General features: G+C 41.8%; 1 protein-coding gene across 2 annotated transcripts in view; it reads right to left on the reverse strand.

The window, feature by feature from the left end:
• chd3 (chromodomain helicase DNA binding protein 3) overlaps positions 1–21,424 on the reverse strand; it is a 43,743-nt gene that overhangs the window by 3,868 nt on the left and 18,451 nt on the right. Inside the window, exons 22-40 of one of the 2 annotated variants that reach the window (XM_040140471.1) lie at positions 21,201–21,325; positions 20,848–21,079; positions 20,295–20,479; positions 19,667–19,844; positions 19,208–19,294; positions 18,679–18,764; positions 18,146–18,279; positions 17,879–18,023; positions 17,269–17,431; positions 16,966–17,135; positions 16,289–16,487; positions 16,029–16,142; positions 15,804–15,935; positions 15,073–15,181; positions 13,501–13,633; positions 11,441–11,636; positions 10,313–10,476; positions 9,872–9,998; positions 161–5,252 (exon numbers count right to left, since the gene is read on the reverse strand). In XM_040140471.1, coding sequence (XP_039996405.1) covers positions 4,984–5,252; positions 9,872–9,998; positions 10,313–10,476; positions 11,441–11,636; positions 13,501–13,633; positions 15,073–15,181; positions 15,804–15,935; positions 16,029–16,142; positions 16,289–16,487; positions 16,966–17,135; positions 17,269–17,431; positions 17,879–18,023; positions 18,146–18,279; positions 18,679–18,764; positions 19,208–19,294; positions 19,667–19,844; positions 20,295–20,479; positions 20,848–21,079; positions 21,201–21,325 — 2,948 coding nt within the window. In that variant the 3' untranslated portion in view covers positions 161–4,983. Of the gene's footprint in view, positions 1–160; positions 5,253–9,871; positions 9,999–10,312; positions 10,477–11,440; positions 11,637–13,500; positions 13,634–15,072; positions 15,182–15,803; positions 15,936–16,028; positions 16,143–16,288; positions 16,488–16,965; positions 17,136–17,268; positions 17,432–17,878; positions 18,024–18,145; positions 18,280–18,678; positions 18,765–19,207; positions 19,295–19,666; positions 19,845–20,294; positions 20,480–20,847; positions 21,080–21,200; positions 21,326–21,424 lie in introns of those variants that run through there. The other variant, XM_040140472.1, reaches the window with a different exon arrangement.

Raw genomic sequence — 21,424 nt, forward strand, 5'->3', positions numbered from 1 at the left:
GTTAAGTACTGTAACACCTAACCCGTCGCTTTTTCCACTATTCAGCAAACAAACCAAGTCCAGGCTACTCAGTAACACTTTGATAATCTTTTTAATGAGCAAAGTTGCATAATACAGTACATCAATATATCATATTACATATACAGTATCATGTTTACAATAATGATAAAATCCCAGAATGCATAACCTGGTGAAAGTGAGGCCGGCAATGAGTAGAAACACACACTTACTCACATACATGCATACACACACTTGCAAACACACACACACAGGCACAGGCACAGGCACATGAGGACACAGACACACAAACACACACATACACAGAAATAATCTCCTTTCTACACGACTGCACAGCTGGCCAGCACAGGGATCTGTGCTTCCCACATTTGTGCACTATCATGAATCTGCTCAGGGAGTGGAACAGCGAGTTTAGCACTCCTTTCAAAACAAAGCCAGGAATAGACTAACAGCGCGCCTCTCTCACTTGCGCCACAGGGAAAGATAAACTGTCATAACACCCCCGTGCAGATCAAAGATGTGATAAGGGGTGTATTGAGTTGAGGACATTGGGGGGGGCTACAACCGTGTGTGTCTAGAAACAGTGGGGGGACCATTTATGGGAAAACGTATGGCACTTTGCCAGTGGAGGCCAACAGAGGGGATGGAGAGAGAAAGAAGAGACAGAGTCAGTAAGTGTGTATGTGAGTGTTGGGGGGGGCAGACAAAATCTGATAAGAAGCAAAACAAAATCGAGGTAAAAGAGTGAAAGAGCAAGAGAAATTACGAGTGCGAACCTGAAGAAAGACGCAGAGGCAGAGGAGAGAGATGTGGAGGAGAGAGACAATAAAAAAAAGACAGACAAAAATACAGTAGATTGCTTGGGAAAGGAAGAGGACAAAAAAAAAAAAAAAAAAGGGCCTGACCGATAAGTTGGCATGGCCAATACAACAGCAAGAAACAGAAGTGCCAAAGATGCGTTTGCAGTCATTTAAAAATAGTGTCATCATTATATTATTCGTCCACCAGAGAGTGCTGACAAGCATATTTTTCAGCTGTAAAATGTCCCACCCACTCAGTACACATCTAGGTTAACCCACACCATAACCATGACCTAACATTTCCTATTCCAAGTTGCTGCTTGACATTAAAAAGCATTCAACTGGTGAAACACAGGGTGGCTTTTATTATGAAGCAGTCACATGAAACGCAATGTATTTGTCAGTGAGGTTAACTGTTCATCATTCTTTTTTTTTTTTTTTTAAAGGGGATCAGTTTTATTATAGACTGATTTCTTCATTAAGACGAATGTGAGTTTGTTCGGCTGCAGTGTAAACAGAGACACTAGCTGCCCTTCTGATGTATTTCTATCAAAGTAGCTGCTCAAGGAACGTTTGATGTAGTGGTGATCCGTGGTACTTGCTGTTACCAACAGTGCACAAGGACCGAAATCTGAAGGATTATAACTTTGGATGTCAGTATTGGTACTGGCCTCGGAAAAAACCCAGTATCAGTTGGGCTCCACCAAAAAGGCATATAAGGTAAAGAAGTCGTGAAGATAAAACAGGAAAAGGAATTTAATGAAGCACTTGTACTGTGTTACACCAGATAACAGATTCCCTCTGCGAAGTCCATCGTGCATTTCACTCTACTGCCAAATCTACTCTGTAAAACTTCAACTCTGTCCAACAGAACTCCTCCTCCCCTTTCTTCATACAGATCACTGGTTCTCCCTAGACTGCCTACAGCATTACAGTAGCAGCAGACATTTTTAAATAAACACTTTCTGGTCCCAAATTAGGTTGGCAGTGATAATATATTTGTAGTTACATTAAAAATATGATAAATCCAACAACTCACACCTGGACATATCTCTAAGAATTTCTAAAACTTCAACCAATTTTATTCCTTTACTAGCCCGAAAAAACTCAGACTAAACTGGATGGAGCATGTGAAGTCCAGAGAGGCAATAAGAAAAACATTCCTGGCCAACATGTGAGCCTGTGTTTCTCCCCTGTGGGTCCTGCCCACTATCTGATAGAAGGGAAAGCTGCCACTTTGGCAGGAAACGTAGCATTTTTGCTTGCTCAAAAGCTTTGCGTGAGCGTATCCATGCCAAAACCATTCATCAGGAACAACCTTGTGTCTCTGAAATGTCAACTTTTCAGGAACTAAAAAAGCACAGGCTTGATTTAAGAATTAAGAATCTGTCAAACAAAGCCTTGATAAGAGTTTCATAAATCTTTCAGTTGAGAAAGCAGTAAATGTTTCAGTTGGAGGTGCAATCATCAATCAAGGATTTCACTCTTATAGAAGGGATATGCATGCATGTCTATGTTTGTTATGTTTTCTTTTAAGGCTGGGCATCACACCTCAGTTCTTTTTTTGAATACGGACAGAAATGTGTCAGAAGAGCTAAGTATTAAAAACTATCAAGTTTTCAAAGTTGAGATAAGATGATTGATAGTCTTAGTCATAGTCTTGGTTACTTTTATTGGATGTTGCCAGATTTAAACCTACATTTACTTGATCTTTTAGTTCTGTTTTGGTCTCCACCAACCCCTGAAGGAAATATCTGGCTTTTTAGCTACTATATGCTCCACAATCTTCACCAACTAGTTGCTAACTTGAATGGCGCTCGGAAGGTAGTGTACAGTGGATTTATTGAAGCTTTTTCAGTGAAAACAGCTGCCTGCAGCTTTAAACAAGGTTGATGTTTAACTGAATCAAAGCGGTAAATCTGTGGGTCGTGAAAACCAAAACAATGAGCTCAAAAATGCCAAAACACTCTGTGAAGCTGAGGGAAACTGCAGAGTCAGGTGATAATTCTGTGGGTCAGTACGAGCGACCCCTTTCACATTAAACAGTAATTTGATTGATTGTTAATATAAAAAAATATTAATTAGTGCAGCTAGAAGTTAGAATTTGGTTAATTTCACACTGTATTATGTTTAAGCGAATTTCTTGTCTGAAAGAATTGTTGCCTGCTTTGTCTCAAGACAGAATTAAACACTGATGCATTTGAGAACTTTAGCTTATTTTGTGAAATAGAAAAAAAGGTTTTGTAGAAAAACATATTTATATCCCTCAAAGTAAGTATCCAAAACCGTATTTGGAATTCATAAAGAAACTCAGGTATCATATTGGTACCAGTATCGAAATGATAGTTTTGATAAAAGTGGGAGTGCTACCAAGCGCACAAACACATGTACAAAAAACACATTCACGAACATACAGCATTCCTCAAATTTAACACACACAATATTTTCTCATTGCAGGCCACACCAATCCCACACTTTTCTGGTCTTTATGTCCTTCAAGCTTAAAGGGAAACACCACTCAATTTTAGCTTAAAAATACTCATCCGTCCTAGGAAAGTCTGGACTGTGTAACTGACTGTTCACTTCTCCTCTTTCCAGAAACGAGGCAGAAGAGTTTGTCCCGCTCCCAACTCTGGGATGTCACACTGATGTACAGCTCTACTGCACACACACTCAGCTGGAAAAAACGATGACAGAATCCAGAGTGTTTTATTTTGTCTGGGATCAGGGGACATTTTCCAGCATGGAATCAATCACACTGTCACAATAAAGAAGCTCAAAGAACAAAAATGTCTGTTTGAGCTTCAAAGTGAGTCTCCCTTTTTCTTTCAGTGACAGATGACAGTCTTTAGCTTTGGGGAAAAGCTGCTCATAAATACTGTTTTTTGCTGTGATGAGGTTTAAAAACAGGAAATGTAAATATTTCACTTGAGTGATATTTCCCTTTAAGTGACCTCCAAAAAAGGTGCAATAGTTAATATGCTTTGTAATACAGTACATATCCCAATAACAGCCCATCAGATTGGGTCAGAGCAACATTGCTACTGATTGTTTCGACAAAGGCAACGTCTCAGTTTTTTATATCTATGTTTCTTGCTTCTATGCTCGATTGGACTTGCTAGAGCAAAAGAGTCCATGGGAAGTAGTGTTTTATACTTAGAAAACTATTTTTTCCTTTCTTTCATTTTTGCAAGATAATTTGAGTCCAGTTTGTCCCTTTCTATTTTGAGTTTGGATCTCATCTGCTCATACTCGGCAGATAAATTAACTTCTTTGCAGGTTTTCAGGTTGTGTGTGAGGTCTAGAGTGTATGTATGTGTGTGTGTGAGACTGAGAAAGAGAGACGGAGGAGTGGAGGACTGTGGAGGAATGAGGGAGTACAGGTCAGAGCGAGGGGACAGGCTTGTTCAGTCAGCCGGTGGATGAAGAATTGATCCAGGGGGAAATCTGTTTTTGGCGCAGAGGGAGAAACAGAAAAAGAAGTCTCAAGAAATCTGCCTGTGGAGGAATTTTCAAAAAAAAAACCCTCCTTTGTTGCATTTTTCTTCAATTCGGCCTTCATATCTGAATTCCTGAAAACCTGTGATTGTTTTAACATACTGTCTTTTTTTCCCTTCAGTCCAGAAATCTTTCCTCTCAAAGTCAGAATTTTAGGCTCTCTTTCAGTAGCGCCTTTCCTCTTTGCTTGAGGATTTCTTTGTTCCAGACATGTCATCTCTACTTTTTTCTGTCCCTGCCTCATTTCCCCCCCCACGCATCATAAGTTTTTGATCTCAGGGTCAGTCTTTCACCTCTCCCTTCATACTTTGGACCTCTCTTTGCCTCTCCCTCTGTGGTTGATTGCTTGTTTTATTTTGTGGATCATAGCGCTACTGCTTCTTTTCACTTTTCATGTCCTCTCCTTTTTGCTTTCTTGTCTCCCGGACTTATTCGATCCATTCAGTGAGCTTTACTTCTCCCTTTATATTCCTCACATTCCAGCAGTGTCAATGTGCCTTGTCCTTTCCTTGTCCTTTTTGGACTTCCTCCTTATGCATTCAGGTTCTCTCCTTTTCAGCTTCCAACGTCTCTTTTTCAGCCTCTATTTTTGTTACATTCCAGGATCTTTTATCCAAACGTCCTTTCCTGTTCTCTCTTGGTGAGCCCCCCCCTCCCCTCCCCGACCTCAGGGTTTCTTTGGTCGTCCATTTCGTGGCAGGTTCTCCACCGTGTTGCTGAGCCGGTACTTGACAATGATGCTGTGTACCGTGGACTTGGGCATCCTCAGCTCCTGCCCGATGGCCCCTTCTGACTTGCCGTCCTTCCAGAGGTCCACCACTCGCTGCCGCTGCACCACATCATGCTCCTTGGTCTTCTGGCAAACACCGGCAGCGGTTGGCCCTCCGGCGGTTCCCCCAGCAGCTCCGCCGGTGGCCCCAGCAGCGGCGGCGGCTTCTGTGGGGGCAGACAAGCGGCAGACTGTAGTGGAGACTCGGAGAGGGGAGTAGGATAATGTGACACTTTACTGGTCCCCGTAGGGAATTCTCTTTTAGTTTCCCTGCCTCCTCTGCAGGGAGGTAAGAGGTCAGGGGGTTGCTACTGGAGCTGGTGGGAGTTCAGTGTCCTGCTCAAGGACACTTCAGCAGGCCAGGTGCTTGCAGACATGAGGGCTTGAACCCATGTGCTCGACTCCATCTCTCTAATTTCTAGGCCCCTAAAAGATGATGTTTTGTCTAGAATGTGGGACTCCTTTTAGTGCAGATGGGTAGCTTCCTCATAGCAGTACTGATGGCTGAAACAGGTTTTCCAAAATGCAATTCAAGGTACTGAGCAAATGCTGAGATACTGCCATGAGACAACACAAAACAATCCTTCATTGGAGCATTGGGTGTATCATTACATTTTGTTGAGTTCACAGGGTGCAGCTAAAGTAGTAGATGTGTAGTTAAAGTGCCACGGCAGACATGCATATTTTTGGACATGTTTTGTTTACTCAAGTGAGGGAGCTTTTCTCAGGAGAGTGCCGTTAATGGAGGGAGCCAGGAGGTCGAAAAATCAGAGGATTGTGTTGTTTTAAACTTGGTCCATTTCTCCTGCTCGCTTTTTTTACTCTCCGGCTGAATCTAAAAAGGTCAGGAACCAGGGAACCCCAATCAAGACCACAAATGCGGCTTCATTTGCTGCAAGCTTGTGCCCTGACAGAGTTCAGGATGTTCAGAGTCAACTCGGCCCAGCTCGGCCTGTGCTCAGCTCAGCTGCTCGCCACGAGGCCCCCGTGAGCAGAACCCACGGAGCGACACAACTTGGGCGCGACTATTTCTGAATAGCCGGCGCTCGGCCCAGCCCACCGCCGGTTCCCCATGTCACAACACGACATCTACACAACTAAACTTTTCCTGTGGTTTCTGTCCCTCTCAAAATACCTTGGTACAAAGTCCGAATGTTTTCTTGGCATGGCCAGACTCAGACAGGCTGAGCATAATGACATTTTCAGAGATAGGCTCTGGCTCTCTAAAATGCAATGCTTTTGACAGATGTCTCAGTCTACAATTACATAAATCAAGATACACTGAGCGAGAGGCCGGCGCAGCACTGAGAGAACTGGCTGTTGTGGTTTTTAGGGCAAAGCTATCGGGGAATATCAGGTTCTACCAGTTATCTCTGCCACATCTCAGCTATCTAAACATCTCCGAACATGAATACACATGCTGAGTGGAGAGTGCGTCTGGTGAGCATATGTTGTTACCAAACTAATTGTGAGAAAATAAATTCACAAACTGCCTGTGTGCACTGACAGACTGCAGGCGAGGGGAGTTGGATGAGAGGCCAAAACAAAATAGATTTCTTTTTTTTTTTTTTTTAATGATTTTAATTCTGAAGCTTTTAACTCAATAAGTAATGAGCGCCACAACAGCACTTCCCAAGAGAAATGCTTGGAAAAGAAAATACTCCTGAGGCAGGTCTGATAGCACAGGCTGTGCTTTTATTGCTGCACAATGTGTCATTACTGCTGAGCAGAGTATTGAGGTTCTGAGGTTGGACATGTTAAGAGATGAAAATGCCTCAATATAGCAGAGCAGCACGCTTGTGTTTGATTTTGGTAATGTCTATTTCAGGTGTTTATCTGGCAGCCACATCAGAAACTCGGCTACAGATGTTTTTTTCTCTATATGCTCTCCTTTCTGGATTATAAAGGTTTCACAAGCTATGCTGCTCAGGGAGATAAAGTGTCTATTCGAAGTGCTTAACAGCCCTGCTTTAGGAGCTAGGGTAGTTCTTTACTCCACATATTTGAGGATTACATTGAAATTTAATTGTTAAATAACACTGTACTTGATCACAAAAACTTAGTATTTTGCATATAAGTTTTCCTGAAATACCCAATTCCCACAGTCAGTAATTTTGATGAGGCCTGAACATTTTTTTTTTTCCATTTTCTTTACTAAATGATTTTCCAAAACAACATAACCATTTAAAGATGGAATTCCTCAGATGATATCTTTAAATAGGAGCAATATACTGGGCTGGTTTTGCCCATCATCAGTGAAAGTTGCCAAGTAATCAAATGCAGAAAATAGCCAAATTTGTGCTTTCCGTCAGGGTGTCCTGGAGCCTCTGTAGCTCTGGTGGAGCCGATGTCCAACCCTCTCAAAAATCTAGCTACAATGTGGCTACAGACATACCACAAGAACTGTAATTGGTCAGCTTGGGGTTGCTTGCGTTTTTTCAGACAAGTTTCTGATGCCAGTAAAGACTACTGATGTTAGGGGAAACGTGGAGAAGGTTGAAGAAAATCTCTGCAATATCCTCCTTGTGAGTAACGCTACACAAATGTATTCTGTGATGTACTCAAGTCCTTTTGGGTGCATTGGGTTCACTGCTTCTCTTGTCGTATGACAAATATTTTCATATCAAAATCCCTCACTTCTCTCTTCCTGTAATTATTATTCTTTTATGATTCATCTTGAAATTGGGTGAGCGTGTGTGATTTGAGGTTACTGGCTAACCCACCCATCATATAAAACTGAACTTGACCAATGGCATGGGAGTCATAGCTGCCAGAGTGCTAGAGGGGGGTAGTGTTAGTAGCTAGCACAGCAATATCAACGTAGGAGGTGTCTATGGAGGTTTACAATAAATATGGGTGAGGTCTAATCTGGTAACTTCTCCTTTGTCCTTCCTCCTTCTGAACTAACAACATGGTCTAGGGAGGTGTAGGTGGAGCCAAACGGTCCTGTACAGCGATGTCTCTCACTGCAGCTCCGTACTGCACTATATTTGCAAAGTCACGCCCACTTTTCAGCAATCTAATAAAATCCGAAAGATCTGATTTAAATTCGTAACTAAACGGCACCCACATGCATTTCACTTGGCGATACGCCAAATTACAAAGATAAAAATGTTCCTACTTGAGTTTCACTGGGACTTTTAAAAGGGGGCATAACAAGAATTTAGTGATGAACTTCAACAGAGTTGAGACTTGCAAGAGATTAAAATAAAAAGTGATGCAGCAGAGGCCAAGATTTCCCGAGCTTTAGTCCCTAGTATGGGTCAAGCTCCAAAAACGCTAGATCCTGCATTTACCATAATGCTGTAGTGTCTTTCCTTAGACCCTCCTTGCCTGGTAAAAGCCCAGGTCTTTCAAACTCCGTGCCCCTAGTCAGTAATGCAGGTTTTCTGCCATAAGTAAACAATCTCCTGGTCCAAGCTGAGATAGATGACAGATGACATAATCAGGGTTATTTTCTCCTCCAGAGCCATTAAAGACATTATACAACTGTTTTTCCAGGCTGAGTAGTACTGCTCATGATGAGTAAACCGAACTTCATGTACAAAATTGCTGGACTGCTCCTTTAAAAACGACTACTTAAACAAATGCTTTACTTTATGCTCTACGTAGCAAAGACTTATGGTTAAAACTGTATCATCAATACCTGTTACGACCCATAACTTTAAGAAACTACACAGGTTTCCTTCAGTTATAAAAAACGAAGCACAAAGCACGGCTTTGTAAAGTACTAAATCTACTGTTGCTGCAGTGTTACAACAATCAACAGGTTAAAATCTCTGCTGGGCTATAAATCAGTTCCTCCGCCAGAGGCAGCTTCCGTGAGATTCCATTAACACCTCTGCAAAGCAGCATAAATCAGGCTTAAATCACCAGCTTGCCAAGCGTCAAACAGAACAAACAAACTGGTATTCTTCTTCTGTAAATTACCTTGAAAACTGTAATTATGAGTGCCCCGATATCTTATGATGTTCATTATTACCTCCGCCCAGGAGGGTAATTTTTTGCCCGTGTCTGTTTATCTGCCAGGAGGATTACGCAAAACACACTTGGGGGATGGAGCATGGTCCATTGAAGAACCCATTAAATTTTGGTGCAGATCTGGTCATAGGGGCGGATCCGGGATTTTTTTTTTAAAATCACATTCCTTAACATTGCAAGATAGAACCTATTTCGACATTTACATCAATATTGGCCTTGGCGGAGGTATGTGCTCTACCGAGTGCCATTCTAGTTGCTGACTGTAACACTTTCTCACACTCACAGATTCACACACACACACACACACACACACACACACACACACACACACACACACACACACACACACACACAACACCTGTAGGTGAATCCTAATCAAAAATTCCTCTTAAATGACCCCTTAAATAGTTTCAAAATAAGATAAAACATTTTCCCACAAGCAAACCATGTATATTTGTAATTGCTTGTGGTAGCTCTTTCATTCAAAAGTGTATCAACTGAAATATTAAAGCCCAAAATGCCATTTTTTTTTATAGCCATGCCTTTATATGAAATGAAAAATTCCAGATATCAAGGGCATCATTTTTATACATATTTCCCTGTAATTCAGCCTGACATATTTGATATATCGGAAACCCTCAATATCTTATCTTGAAATTAAAGCAAACAATTCCAATTCTTTGGGCTTGAGCAATACTTGTCTGCACAATATAGCTCTGTAATGATCGCTCCAACATCTAACCTTGCCATTATTAACAGCAGTAGAGGATGTCAGTGCAGTGACAGTGGCGCTTCACACACTGACCTGATAGGAAGGATCCGGGAGGCATCTGACTGTAGTTGGCCCCTCCCATGTGTAGGGCGCTTGGGGGTGCAGGGGTGAAGGGGGCTCCATAGTTCTGAGGGGTGGCATAGGGTCCTGGAGGTATGGGCTGTGCACAGAAAAGAGGCTTTTATTTTCTAGAATAACGTACATAAGACATAACGATAAGGAAAATAAGACAAACCCCTTTCGACTTATGTAAGCCGACAAAAAAAATGCCGACTAAGCAGCTGCGGATTGAAAAAGCACAGGTGGGTGACAAGATAATGGGCTATGTATTTTCATTGGCCGTCCTCCATCTATTATTTTTCCATGAGCGCAGGCAGCATGAGCAGGTTTCAACTTGTGAGTGTGACTGTTAAAATACGTTGGTGCATTTTAGTGTGTGGGTTTTTTTTTTTTTTTAAACGGCAGGCTACTGACCGGGGGTGTGTGCGTCTCAGTGCCCTTGCTGGCCAGGCGGCTGAGGATGCTCCTCTCTGACATTTGCAGGCGGGCGGCGATGGGTGGAACTCTGGACAGCGTGGCCGGTAGCCGTGTCACGTCGGCCTTCATGTCACTCAGCAGCTCCTCCAACTGGTTCAACACTGCAATGACAAAAACAAACATCGATAACTATTGACTTGTAGGAAAGACGTAGTGCTTCACTTCATCACTCTGTCCATATTTTCATATTTTAGCTTCTTCTTCCTGCTCCTTTTGGACCACTTATTAATTATTGACAATTTATTTTGATGCCTTATTGATAATGCCAAAAAAAAAAAATGTCTTTATTTCCTTCTGAAGGAAGGAGATGGTAGGTATTCAGTTACTTCAGTATCACCAGAGGGAAGTAAATACAGCTCATATTTCATTTTATATCCAGGGTCACTAAAAAAGTTTTTTCTAGTTGATTCAGTCACTGTTTCAACTTTACAGTTTTGGGGCAGTTATTTCTCACTCTATTTGTCGCAAGGAAATTCTGTTCCCATCCTCTACTATCTTGCCACTCTGTCATCACATCTCCAAACAGAATTAATCAAGGATTACAGTCTAGCAGCATAGACTTGCAATTTGATAAAAATGTTTATGAACGTGCAGGAAGTTCAGTGCCGTTTCGTGCAGAAATTGAAGACGAGAACAAGAACAGTAGTGTGCTGCGTATGTTATGCTTGCAACAGAACAACATAAACATGGACAGACTTGCCAGGCAGGCAGTGAGGAAATGTTTGGAGCTATCACTTAACATCATGTAAGCTTATCTGCTTGGCTTAACTGAAGTCCTCTGTGATGAAGTCCGCTCCAGGCAGAGCGATATGGTTTCTATTGCAGGAAACAGAGTGATTGCACAACAGCGCTGGTGAGATGTGTTGATGATGTGTATCTCTCTTTTATTTTATTTTACTGTCTGTGATTATCTGTCTGCTGATCTCTCCAACTTTCTCTAAATCTTTCTCTGTTTGCCACTTTCACACAGACTGAATGCGTTTTTTTTAAATTAACCGTACAAACAGATTTTAAACACTGAGATTTTTAGCCCCTATTTATTGGCCTCTCCTCATCATCCCTGACCTTTGTGCAGGACAGCGTTGGCTGGCTTGTTGCCTGCCAGTGACTCCTTGCTGAGGTGCTGGTGTGACTCCGCCAGGCACTCCACCTCTGCAAAGCGTGCATTGAGCGCCATGGCTGGGTGGCTGGGGTCCTGGGTCATGTTCAGGTAGGCCGCCCGCCGCAGCTGCTCCTCTATCACTAGGGCCTGCTCCAACAGCTGGAGGACAGGGGGTCAGGAAAAGGCAGGTAGGGAAAGAGTAGGCAAAGAAATGTTTCAAAGTGAAATAGTGTATGGTGGTATTTTTGCACACTTTTGGGCTCCAAAATGGCAGTGCTGTTTGGAAGATTTGCACTTCAACACACAGATATCATGTCAAAAAAGAGAACACGCTCATAATTATTAACTTAGTTGGTCTTTAATGCCTCATACCAACAATAATTATGCTGCTTAAGGGCTATACTGTGGCCTAATTCCATACTACATACTAATTTTATACAATATATACTATAGACCAACTGTCATACTATACGATTTTTGACTAAAATTTTTTAGTTGTTTACAATTATATAAGCACAATTTAAACCTGTTATAATGTGTTCTCACTCTAAGAAACCAAAGAATACTTTATTGTGAATGTGTCGATCTTAACTGGTTTATTTTCATTCACAAATTTTTGCTAAACTCTAACAATTCATAAAAACAAAGACGTTATCTACACTGTCAAACTCTTGACGTTTCATTTCATTTTTCATACACAAAACTTCCATTTTGCTTTTCTGTCTTTTTTTCCAATATATAAGCTACGGCTGCACCTTGTGATCAATATAGTTGGAAAAAAAAAACAGAAGAGACAGAAATAAAAATGTTTTACCAAAGTCCTAATGCTTGTTTTTTTTTTTTCATTTTCTAAGATCTCTCTTGTTTTTTGTTTTTTTTAATGCATGTGGGACAATAATGTCCATCAACAGCTCACTCAAAAAAGGGGTGTTTTTAGTAGCCATACTGACTAAGTATACTTTCAGATTTTTGCCATTTTTCCAGTGTGAACACACTACATTCTCTAAACCTGCTTAGAATTAGTACTGCATGTAGTATTGAATAGGAGCTTTACTCTTAAGATTTGAAACATTGCTTCCTGTGAACAGAGAGGTATATCCAAATATTTCATTTGGACAAATAGGGTGAATATAAAATAGGGTGATTATGTGGCATATCAAACAAGGGAGGATTGAATGCTCCTTATCTACTGCTTTGATTTGGTCTGATATAAATCTTGCCTAGAAAGAACAAGAAAGAGTAAGACAAAGACTAATAGTTTTGTGTGAAAAGCATGAGGGCACAGGGGAAATATCTATATCCACTATTTCTTATGCAGATGCTTCCGCAGACTGCTCTTGCATTCAAAACGTTTACTGGATCACTACAGCAAGCAAACATTTCAGCACAAATCCTCTTCAGAGAAAGGAGTTCGAAAGAGTTTATGTGACTTAAGCTCCTCCTCCGCACAGCTGAATTCACTGAAAGGTGTCACAGTGTGCAGCTGGAGCCACTGATTGCAGTGAGAAGTGTTAGAGGCTACTCATAATCTGAATGAAAACAAAGGACAAAATAAGAAAATCCTACATCCACTGAAGGAACAAAATTCACCCTGTAAAGATCTTAACATGAGCTACTCAATATAGTATAAAAAAACACCTCAATACAGCAATTTATATTTATAATATATTATACAGGGAACTCATTTTCAATAATAATAATAATAAAGGCACCCAACTTAGTTGGAAATCACCAACATTTCCAACCAAGGGAAATAACTAAAATGAAAAAAACAGTACTGCTTATTTAGCATTTCAACAGATACATGATGCACTGTGTGGGAATTTCCTTTTCTGTAAAAATGAAAAAAAAAAAGGGTTTGTAGAGAAACATGTTTATTTCCCATAGCAAAGTATAAGAAAAAGTAACATTTTGTTATTCGTACCAAAATATGGAATAAAAAGCTCAAGTTAAAGAACTGAAAAAAAAAGTCTGTCTCTGCTTCTAAAAGTCAAGGTGAAGCTGAAGCTGGATCTTGTCTCACCTTAAAGCGTCGAGCCAGAAACTTGTTCTTCATCTCCAGGAAATTGCCTTTATTCGCCTGCGACTTGAAAGGCTCGTTGACGATGGCGAACTGGGGATCGTTCTGGATGTCCTGCCACCTGGCGTAGCCGTGACTGGCACAGGGGTCAAGGGGGTCGTGAAACAGAAGTTACGACAGTGCGAGGCAGCACTGCGTGGGCATGTAACATAATGTGTCGCTAAACAGGGAGGGTTGTTAGATTTTTTGTGCATTGGAAAAGTTATGAATCACATTAGAATTAACTTGAAAAAAAAGTTCAGCCTTTTGGAAAATATGGTCATTTGCTTCCTTGCTGACAGTTAGATGAGCAGATAGACATCACTGTCATGTCCGTGTCTTAAGTATGAAGCTAGAAAAGTCAGCTAAGTGGGCTTAGCATAAAGACATGCAGCAGGTGGAAAAGGCTAGCCTAGCTCTGTCCAAAGTTCAAAAATATGCGTACCGGCACCTCTAAAGCTCACTCACCAAGATGATGTATCTTGTTTAATTCGTACAAATTCGGAAGTAATAAAAACGCCAATCTGTGCTTTTTACAGGGAGCTGCATACGGTACAATTTCTTGATGAACAGCCGCTGGCAGTCGGTGTGCACACGATTTTGACAGGTAACAAAAACCCGACTTTTGAGAAGAAAAAGCCAGAGCATGTAACTCCCCCTAAAACCACAAACTGTCATTTTGAATTTCTACTATTGCGTGGATTTGAAAAACAAGATTAATTAGTGAGCTTCAGAGGCTTTTCCAGCGCCTTCCAGTCTACGCTAAACTAAACCAACTGCTAAGGAGTAGTTTCGAGCTTTTGGGAATTGTGCTTATCATAACTGTCTGTTCAATATAAAGCAACAGACATCATCTGGCTTAAATTAGGTTAGCATAGCCTATCATAAAGACTGGAAAAAGAGAAACAGGTAGCGTAGCTCTGTCTGAAGTGAACAAAATCTTCCAATCTATGACTGGTTTATTTCATACGTTCACAAACAGATTTGTAAAAAATGATAATCTCTATCTTTGGTGGGTAATTTTTGAATAGAGCCGGGCTAGCTGTTTTTTTGGCTGCCTCCAGTCCTCATGCTAAGCTAAACCACAGACATGAGAGTGGCGTCGGCCTGCTCACCTAAATCTTATTTCCCAAAATGTTGAGCTATTTCTTTAAGCTAAACTTTGATTTCTGAGGGTAATTTTATATAATTTTTTTTTCATCTTCTTAAAATACAAAATCGTGGGTATTTTAGCAGTAAATAGGTTTCTGGCAGCTGCTTAATCAAAGCGTTTCTCCCCTTTTGTTTCAGTCTAAAAGGGCCTCTATCTTGCAGAATAATGAATACCGAGTTTCATGTGGATGCAGCATGGCCTTAATTGCCATAATAGAGAGAACAACATGAACTAAATGACCCACTACATCAGCTTCCAGCAGACACAGTTTACTGTTTACTGAGCTCTGGCTGGCTTGTTGACTTATTACACTGGGCTTCTGCCGGGCCGATAGAAAAATAAACACACAGGGTCATTGCCCGGGCAACTGCCGTCAAGGATACATCACAATTCCCGCCAGCAGCCAGAAGTCGTGTCGGCGGTGCCAGATGTCGTTCATCTTCCCCGAGGAGATGGCAGCCCGCTCCTCGTTCTGCCAAAGAGTGTGCAGCTCTGCGGGGGTGAAGCCAGCACAAGGTAAAAATGAGGTGGGTCTCAAAGTGCTTATCTGGCTGAAACCTGGCAGCAGGTGTTTCCACAGCACACGGAGATTTTCAGGGTTTGCGATCAGGTCGGAGATAATTTTAGCTCAGTGTTGCTTTTGCACAGAGGCTCTGGAAAGCTAGGGAATTGGGTTTTTTTTGTTTGTTTGTTTGTTTTAGTAGTCATTTTTATGCTGTTTAGACGGCTTAGTAATTTGTTTGCTTGTTATTTTTACCTTCTTCGTTATTTTTATTTTTATAAAAACCTAGTCTTCTCAATCATTAAAAAGAAGTGTCTCTGCTATAATTCATTCCAGTAAGGTTTTTGAATTATTCATACAACTGGGTGCACAGTTTATATCTAATGTTTAATCTTTTAACAGCGCTGTCTGTATCTGTTTAGATCTTTCATCTACAACTTTCATTAGCACACAACGTTTTGATCCGTCAGAAGTCCAGGGAACTCTGAACAAAACCTGAGTGTGGGAAAGTTACTGTTTTACCCCACATATGGTCTTAAAACACATTATGTACGGTACCATATAGGTCAGTTTACTCTGTTCCACATACCCTGCAGGTAAATCAGTACTAACCAGTAAAGCCACCATCAGCAATGTTGAACATGAAGCGAGGTCGCTCAGTCGGAGGCTTCCCGTTACCCTTGGTTGCCTCCTCTTTAGCTGCTTTGACTTCTTTTCCGGCATCCCTTTCACCTTTGACCTCCTCTGTCATAGAGAAAGACAGGAGAGGTATTATTTAGCAAAAAATGTGTCCGTGTTTATTTATGGCAGCATACAGTCAAAGACAGTGAGATGCACCTTTCTTCACATCCGCCACCTCGGACTTCTCCTTGGCATCCGTCGCTTCCGTTGCTGTCAGTGTCTCTTCGCGCTTTTCTTTGTCTTTTTCCCTCTCCTCCCGCGTCTTCTCTCCTTCAATGAGAAAAAACGTTAAAATTAACGCTAGCGAGGATTTGTTGCACTACTCCGCGCAAACCTCTTTCACCAATTTTTGCACGTCAGATTTCATCTAACCAAGTTATCGGCTTATCAAGTTTCTTTTCTGTTTTTGTTTTTACCTGATTTTTCTTCTTTGAACTCTGTGTCTTGTTTTGATGTTTGTCTTGTGTCCTCTTTGCTCTCCGCCTGCACTCTTTTCTCCTCTGCTGTGGCAGCTGAAGTTTCAGTTGTTTCTTTCCTCTCCACCTCTATCAATTTGCTATCTTCTTTGCCTTCCGCTTTTTGACTTTGTGGTGTCTCTCTTGTCGAGGAGGAAAGCTATGGGCAGTAGCACACTATGGTATCAATATGTTGACATTTACTGTATTTTACTGTTGTATGGTGATGTGCAATATGTCAGCTTTTAATCTGCGTTTTATTAGTTTATTAGATCATACCACATCACACCAGTGTTTTGCGTGTTTTTGCCTCTTTGTTATTAATTTCATATACTTGACATCATGGATAACCATGCTGTATTGTTGTATTTTTGATTGTGTTGTTCAACTTTCCAGGCAGACCACATTCTTCCATTTCTGTCCATGATTTGGTGTGAAAATACAGCTGTTAAGTCAAAAGTGCAGATTAATTTGAGGTTTTTGTCATTTGCCATGTGATGATAATATAATATTTGATTTTCACGCTGCAAAAAAGTGATCGGAAACCAATGGCTGCCTGGAATGAAGAGAAACATAAGCGGCCACTCAAAACCACAAAATTAAGTTGAGTATCTTGTGTTTTGAGGACAGTGTCCCACCTCTTCAGGGTCTCCAGTCCTGTTGCTGTCCACCTCTTTCCCCTCATCCTTCTCCTTCTCTTTCACCTTCACTTTCTCTTTCTCCGACGGGGCCTCACCTTCCTCTTTGTCTTCCTCCTTCTCTCCCTCTTTTCCGTTCTTTTCTAGCTTCTCTGCTGGAGCAGGGGTCGCTGCACATGTTCATACGGATACAGGCATAAAAACATGCACACATTGCTGTAGTTTATATTCAACTCCAACTTAATCTGATGCCCTTTAAATGGAGCACCCCCTGCTGGATCTGGTGTACGTTTGATTCATTACCTGGCTTGGAGGTGCACGGTGTGTTGTTATAGCTGGCGTCAGGGGTGGGCGTTGCAGTCTTCACTGCGGGAGAGGAGGCCCTGGAGGAGGATTTGTCTACGTTGACCTCGGGCTTGAGCTCTGGAAGACTCCACCGCCCATTGATGTGCTCAAACTCCTGGATCTGAACACAAAACATCAAACACTCAGCAAAATAAAAAGCTTGGCACACACTCCCCACCCACATGCCCTGTTTGCCTGGCAATATATCATACACTCCATGTGGCATAGATAGCAGATCTGGATGTCGGCAGGTTTAAACAAGTCGGACCAAAAACTAGATTAAAGATGTTTGGATAAACTAAAATAAACTGGCAAACTGAAAGTAGCAGAACAATCAGAACATCTTTCGAGATATAATGGTTGATTTCTTCCCTGGAAAAAGACCTCTGACATTTTTTTAAGACAGTCTGCTTATATGGGAGCACGCTCAGTTTTAATCCTTAAGAATTTCTGATACTACTTAATGCTGGCAAATTTATATCCTTAAGGTTTACAGCTATAAGGGTCCGAATTTGCTTCGTTCACCACATTTGTCTTAACCTAGGAAGGCGAACAGCTTTGGCCTGACCTTCTTCTTCACGAGGGACATGACTCCGATTCGAGTGAGGACCGGCTGGCGACACAAGCCCTCCCTCGGGACCCCGTCTGCAAACGTCTCAGCGCCGTCAGCCACTGGCTCACATAAGTGACGCATAAAGAGAGACACGTAAGCTCTGGCAAAGATGAAGAAGACGAGAGATATATATGTGGTTAAACGATGGACACAAGTGGAGAAAGCTCATTTCTGAACAGTTTCAATCTATATTTTGTCCTTAATATGCTGTATGTCACTTACTTGAATTCTTTTTCACTCTTGCCCCTGAGGTCTCTCACCAACCACTGAGAGGAGAAAGCATCCTGGGACGGCATCCCCCAGCGCATCACTGCGTTCAGGAAAGCCTTTCGCTGGCGTGTGTTAAAGCCCAGTACCTATTGAAGGAAATTACTGTATATTATGGATATTCCGTGAGTGAAACTTGCACTGTCTGGACAGTGAAAATAATACAAGAGAAAGAAAGAAAACTTAGCAAACGTCCATGTATTTCTTAAATGTTTCAAGGCCTTTTTTGAATAGGTCTGACTGCCTAATAATGCTAAAATAAACTTCGCAATGCGGGCCATTATAATCAGGTCCACCATTATCAGGATGATAAATGAGCTTGGAAGGTTCAGAGGTGATGCTGCCATCTCCAGTTCAAGATTGTTAAGTTAGAAAAATATTTAAGAGTGCAAGTTCACTTTAAATAAAAACTGGCAGAGTCCAGTAATATCAAAATAAAAAAAATGCACAAGATGAGAGCAGGAGTGGATCCAGAGAGATGTACAGACCTCGAGGTTGCCTCCAACTCTGGCCAGAAGAGGAGGCAGGGGTTTATCCTTCTCATTCCTCAACTGGCGACGTGACTGCCTTCGACCTGTACATAAAAGTGGGCAAAGGAAGCATTACAACAGTACACGGAGGAATGAAGGATTTAAGAGGAGGGAGATAGCCAATTTGCTGTTTGTTGTAATTTCCACACATTTTGCAGACCTAGAAGTCGTCTTAAAATGTACAGTTAATAGACATACATCCACCAAAAATCAAAAACTTCTGAAATGCTTGGAGTGTTTTCCTCTAACTGTCTGAAGTAGGAAGTGGATGGCGGTTTGCATTTTTGGCAGTCTGATTTATTCAGCTCTGCCAGGCAACTGTAACAAATAAATCAATTTCATACTGTAATTCAGCACAGACCTGAGAGAGTGTGTGTTACAACAGGCATCTTTCATTGTTCATGAGCTGCTCTGCTTGATGTCTCTCTCTCTCTCTCTCTCTCTCTCTCTCCGTCTTTTTTTTTTTTTTTTTTAAATCTCTCCTTACCCTCTGGTCGATCATCAAAGTCCTCGTCCTCCTCCTCAGAGCCCACTGAATACTCGGACTGGTTATCTGAAATGTCAGCATGCCACTCTGAAACAGCACATGGTGGTCTGTCAATAGGCCAGGCCCATTCACGTCCACTGTGCAACCAATAACTCAAACATAAGACATATAATCTAAAATCCTACAATTTCCACTCTGACATGAAGATTAAAGTAATAAATCTTAACAAAAAATAACAAATACTGAGTGTTACTCATTTACTACTGTACCAATAATTCTAAGAATCATGTGAAAGAGGATTCATTTTTAAATTCTGGGCTTCCCAAAAGAATCTCAAACTCCTCTTGTACTGCTCACGTGATCCTAATACTAAGGTGACATTGACATAAAACAATTCAGAGGACTTTACTCAGTTTACGTGACCTTTTTAAGACCACCAGGTCCAAACCCAGTCCCTACCTTGGTCTTCCTGTGCTGCGTCGTTGTAGTTGACAGGCTTGCGGTTCCTCTTGCCTTTACCCAGTTTGCTCGCAAGGTCCTCTTGTTGCTGCTCGTAGTGATGCCGCAACAGTTTCTCCCAATAATCTGGATCCACGTTCTCCTCCTGTTTGATGATCTCCCGCTCGATCTCCTCGATCTGCAGCATCGGATAAGTATGTGCAGGTTAGAAAAGCTGAAGACCATGTGGCTGGCCGGTTAAAACAAGGTTATCTTAATGTGTCCTTTCAGGGAGACACACTCACATTCTTTACAGGTCAGAGTGCAAGGAAAGCGACAGGGCAGCGGCCTTTGGGAAATTTTGTTCACAGGTACTTTCACATGATGTGGACTGTGCATTTAGGCAAAACGTTCTCGGCCTTGGAACACAGATTAAAGATTTTACAGCGATCACGCTTGGGCCTGCATTCATACTGGTCTCATTTCTCTCTCCCTCTGGAATTTTTTAACTTGTATCAAGGGAATGTGTGCGATGGGAGGATAAACAGAGATCGTGCCTGAACCAAAACTTACATGAGTGATGATGATTTATTGTTGGGAAAGTTTGTTTTTAGGTCCACAGTTGCTGGATTGGAAATTACTCTCTCACCTTATCCTCCTCTCGCACCATGTACTGGGCCACTTTAAAGGAGCTGAGGTACTCGTTCATGTTCTGGACGTCTGAGTCGTCCGTGGCGTCTTGGCTTCGGTCCAGCAGCCTCTCAATGGCAGTGCTGTCATAGTGGATCACGCTGCCCTCGTCCTCAACTTTGTCTCTCGAACTATTCTTCATACCTGCCACATGCGGAGTTAAGGAAAAATGTGGACAAGTGGAAATGGTCAGTCCTGTTTTTCCAGACCAATTTCACAAATAAAAATGTTCTTGTCAAACACTTATATCTTAAATAAAACCAGAAGAAGACAAGTGTTCTCCTCTGGCCAAACTTGTAAAGAGGAAAGGAATTTGAAGTGAGTGTGTTTGACAAAATAATTTCATTCAGGAGAAGAAGCCTGCCAACTCTTCCCTAACAGAATCAATCCCATTTCAACTTTGACCCAAAAACATTATTACATTTTACTGAAAATCCTAATTTCATTTGACAAAAACATTCAGTGCAGATTGTCTACTTCTAATTTTCATATTTAACAGAATCTGATATCACCTTCTCCCTCATCCTTGAAGAGCTCTTCTGTTCCAAACTTGAGGATGTCGTCTAGTTCCTGTTTGGTCATGGAGCCGGCCTTGGATCCCAGGCCCGGCCGGACCACCAGATGGGTGAGCATCATCTTCCTCTTGGCCACCTGGGTGATACGCTCCTCCACGCTGGCTCGGGTCACAAAGCGGTAGATCATCACCTTGTTGGCCTGTCCGATTCGGTGGGCTCGACTAAACGCCTGGGGTAGCGAGGGACAAAGCCAAAAGACTGAACACAACTGAAAGGTTTGGGTTTTGATACAAGGACGTTTGTAAAGTAGATAGTCATGCCCTCCCACGGCAGCTACCGGTCCGTGGTACCTGTATGTCGTTGTGAGGGTTCCAGTCAGAGTCGAAGATGATGACAGTGTCCGCTGTGGCTAAGTTGATGCCCAAACCTCCTGCTCTGGTGGAGAGCAGGAAACAGAACTGACAAGCACCAGGAGCTGGAAAAAAAGAGACAGGGAGTGTTTGTTAGAGGAACAAACAGCCCATATGAATATTTTCTCTTTACTGACAGAATCCTATTGATATTAGTAACTTTA

The sequence above is a fragment of the Xiphias gladius genome, chromosome 12 (assembly GCF_016859285.1).
Source record: "Xiphias gladius isolate SHS-SW01 ecotype Sanya breed wild chromosome 12, ASM1685928v1, whole genome shotgun sequence".
In the NCBI taxonomy this organism is placed as follows: domain Eukaryota; kingdom Metazoa; phylum Chordata; class Actinopteri; order Istiophoriformes; family Xiphiidae; genus Xiphias; species Xiphias gladius.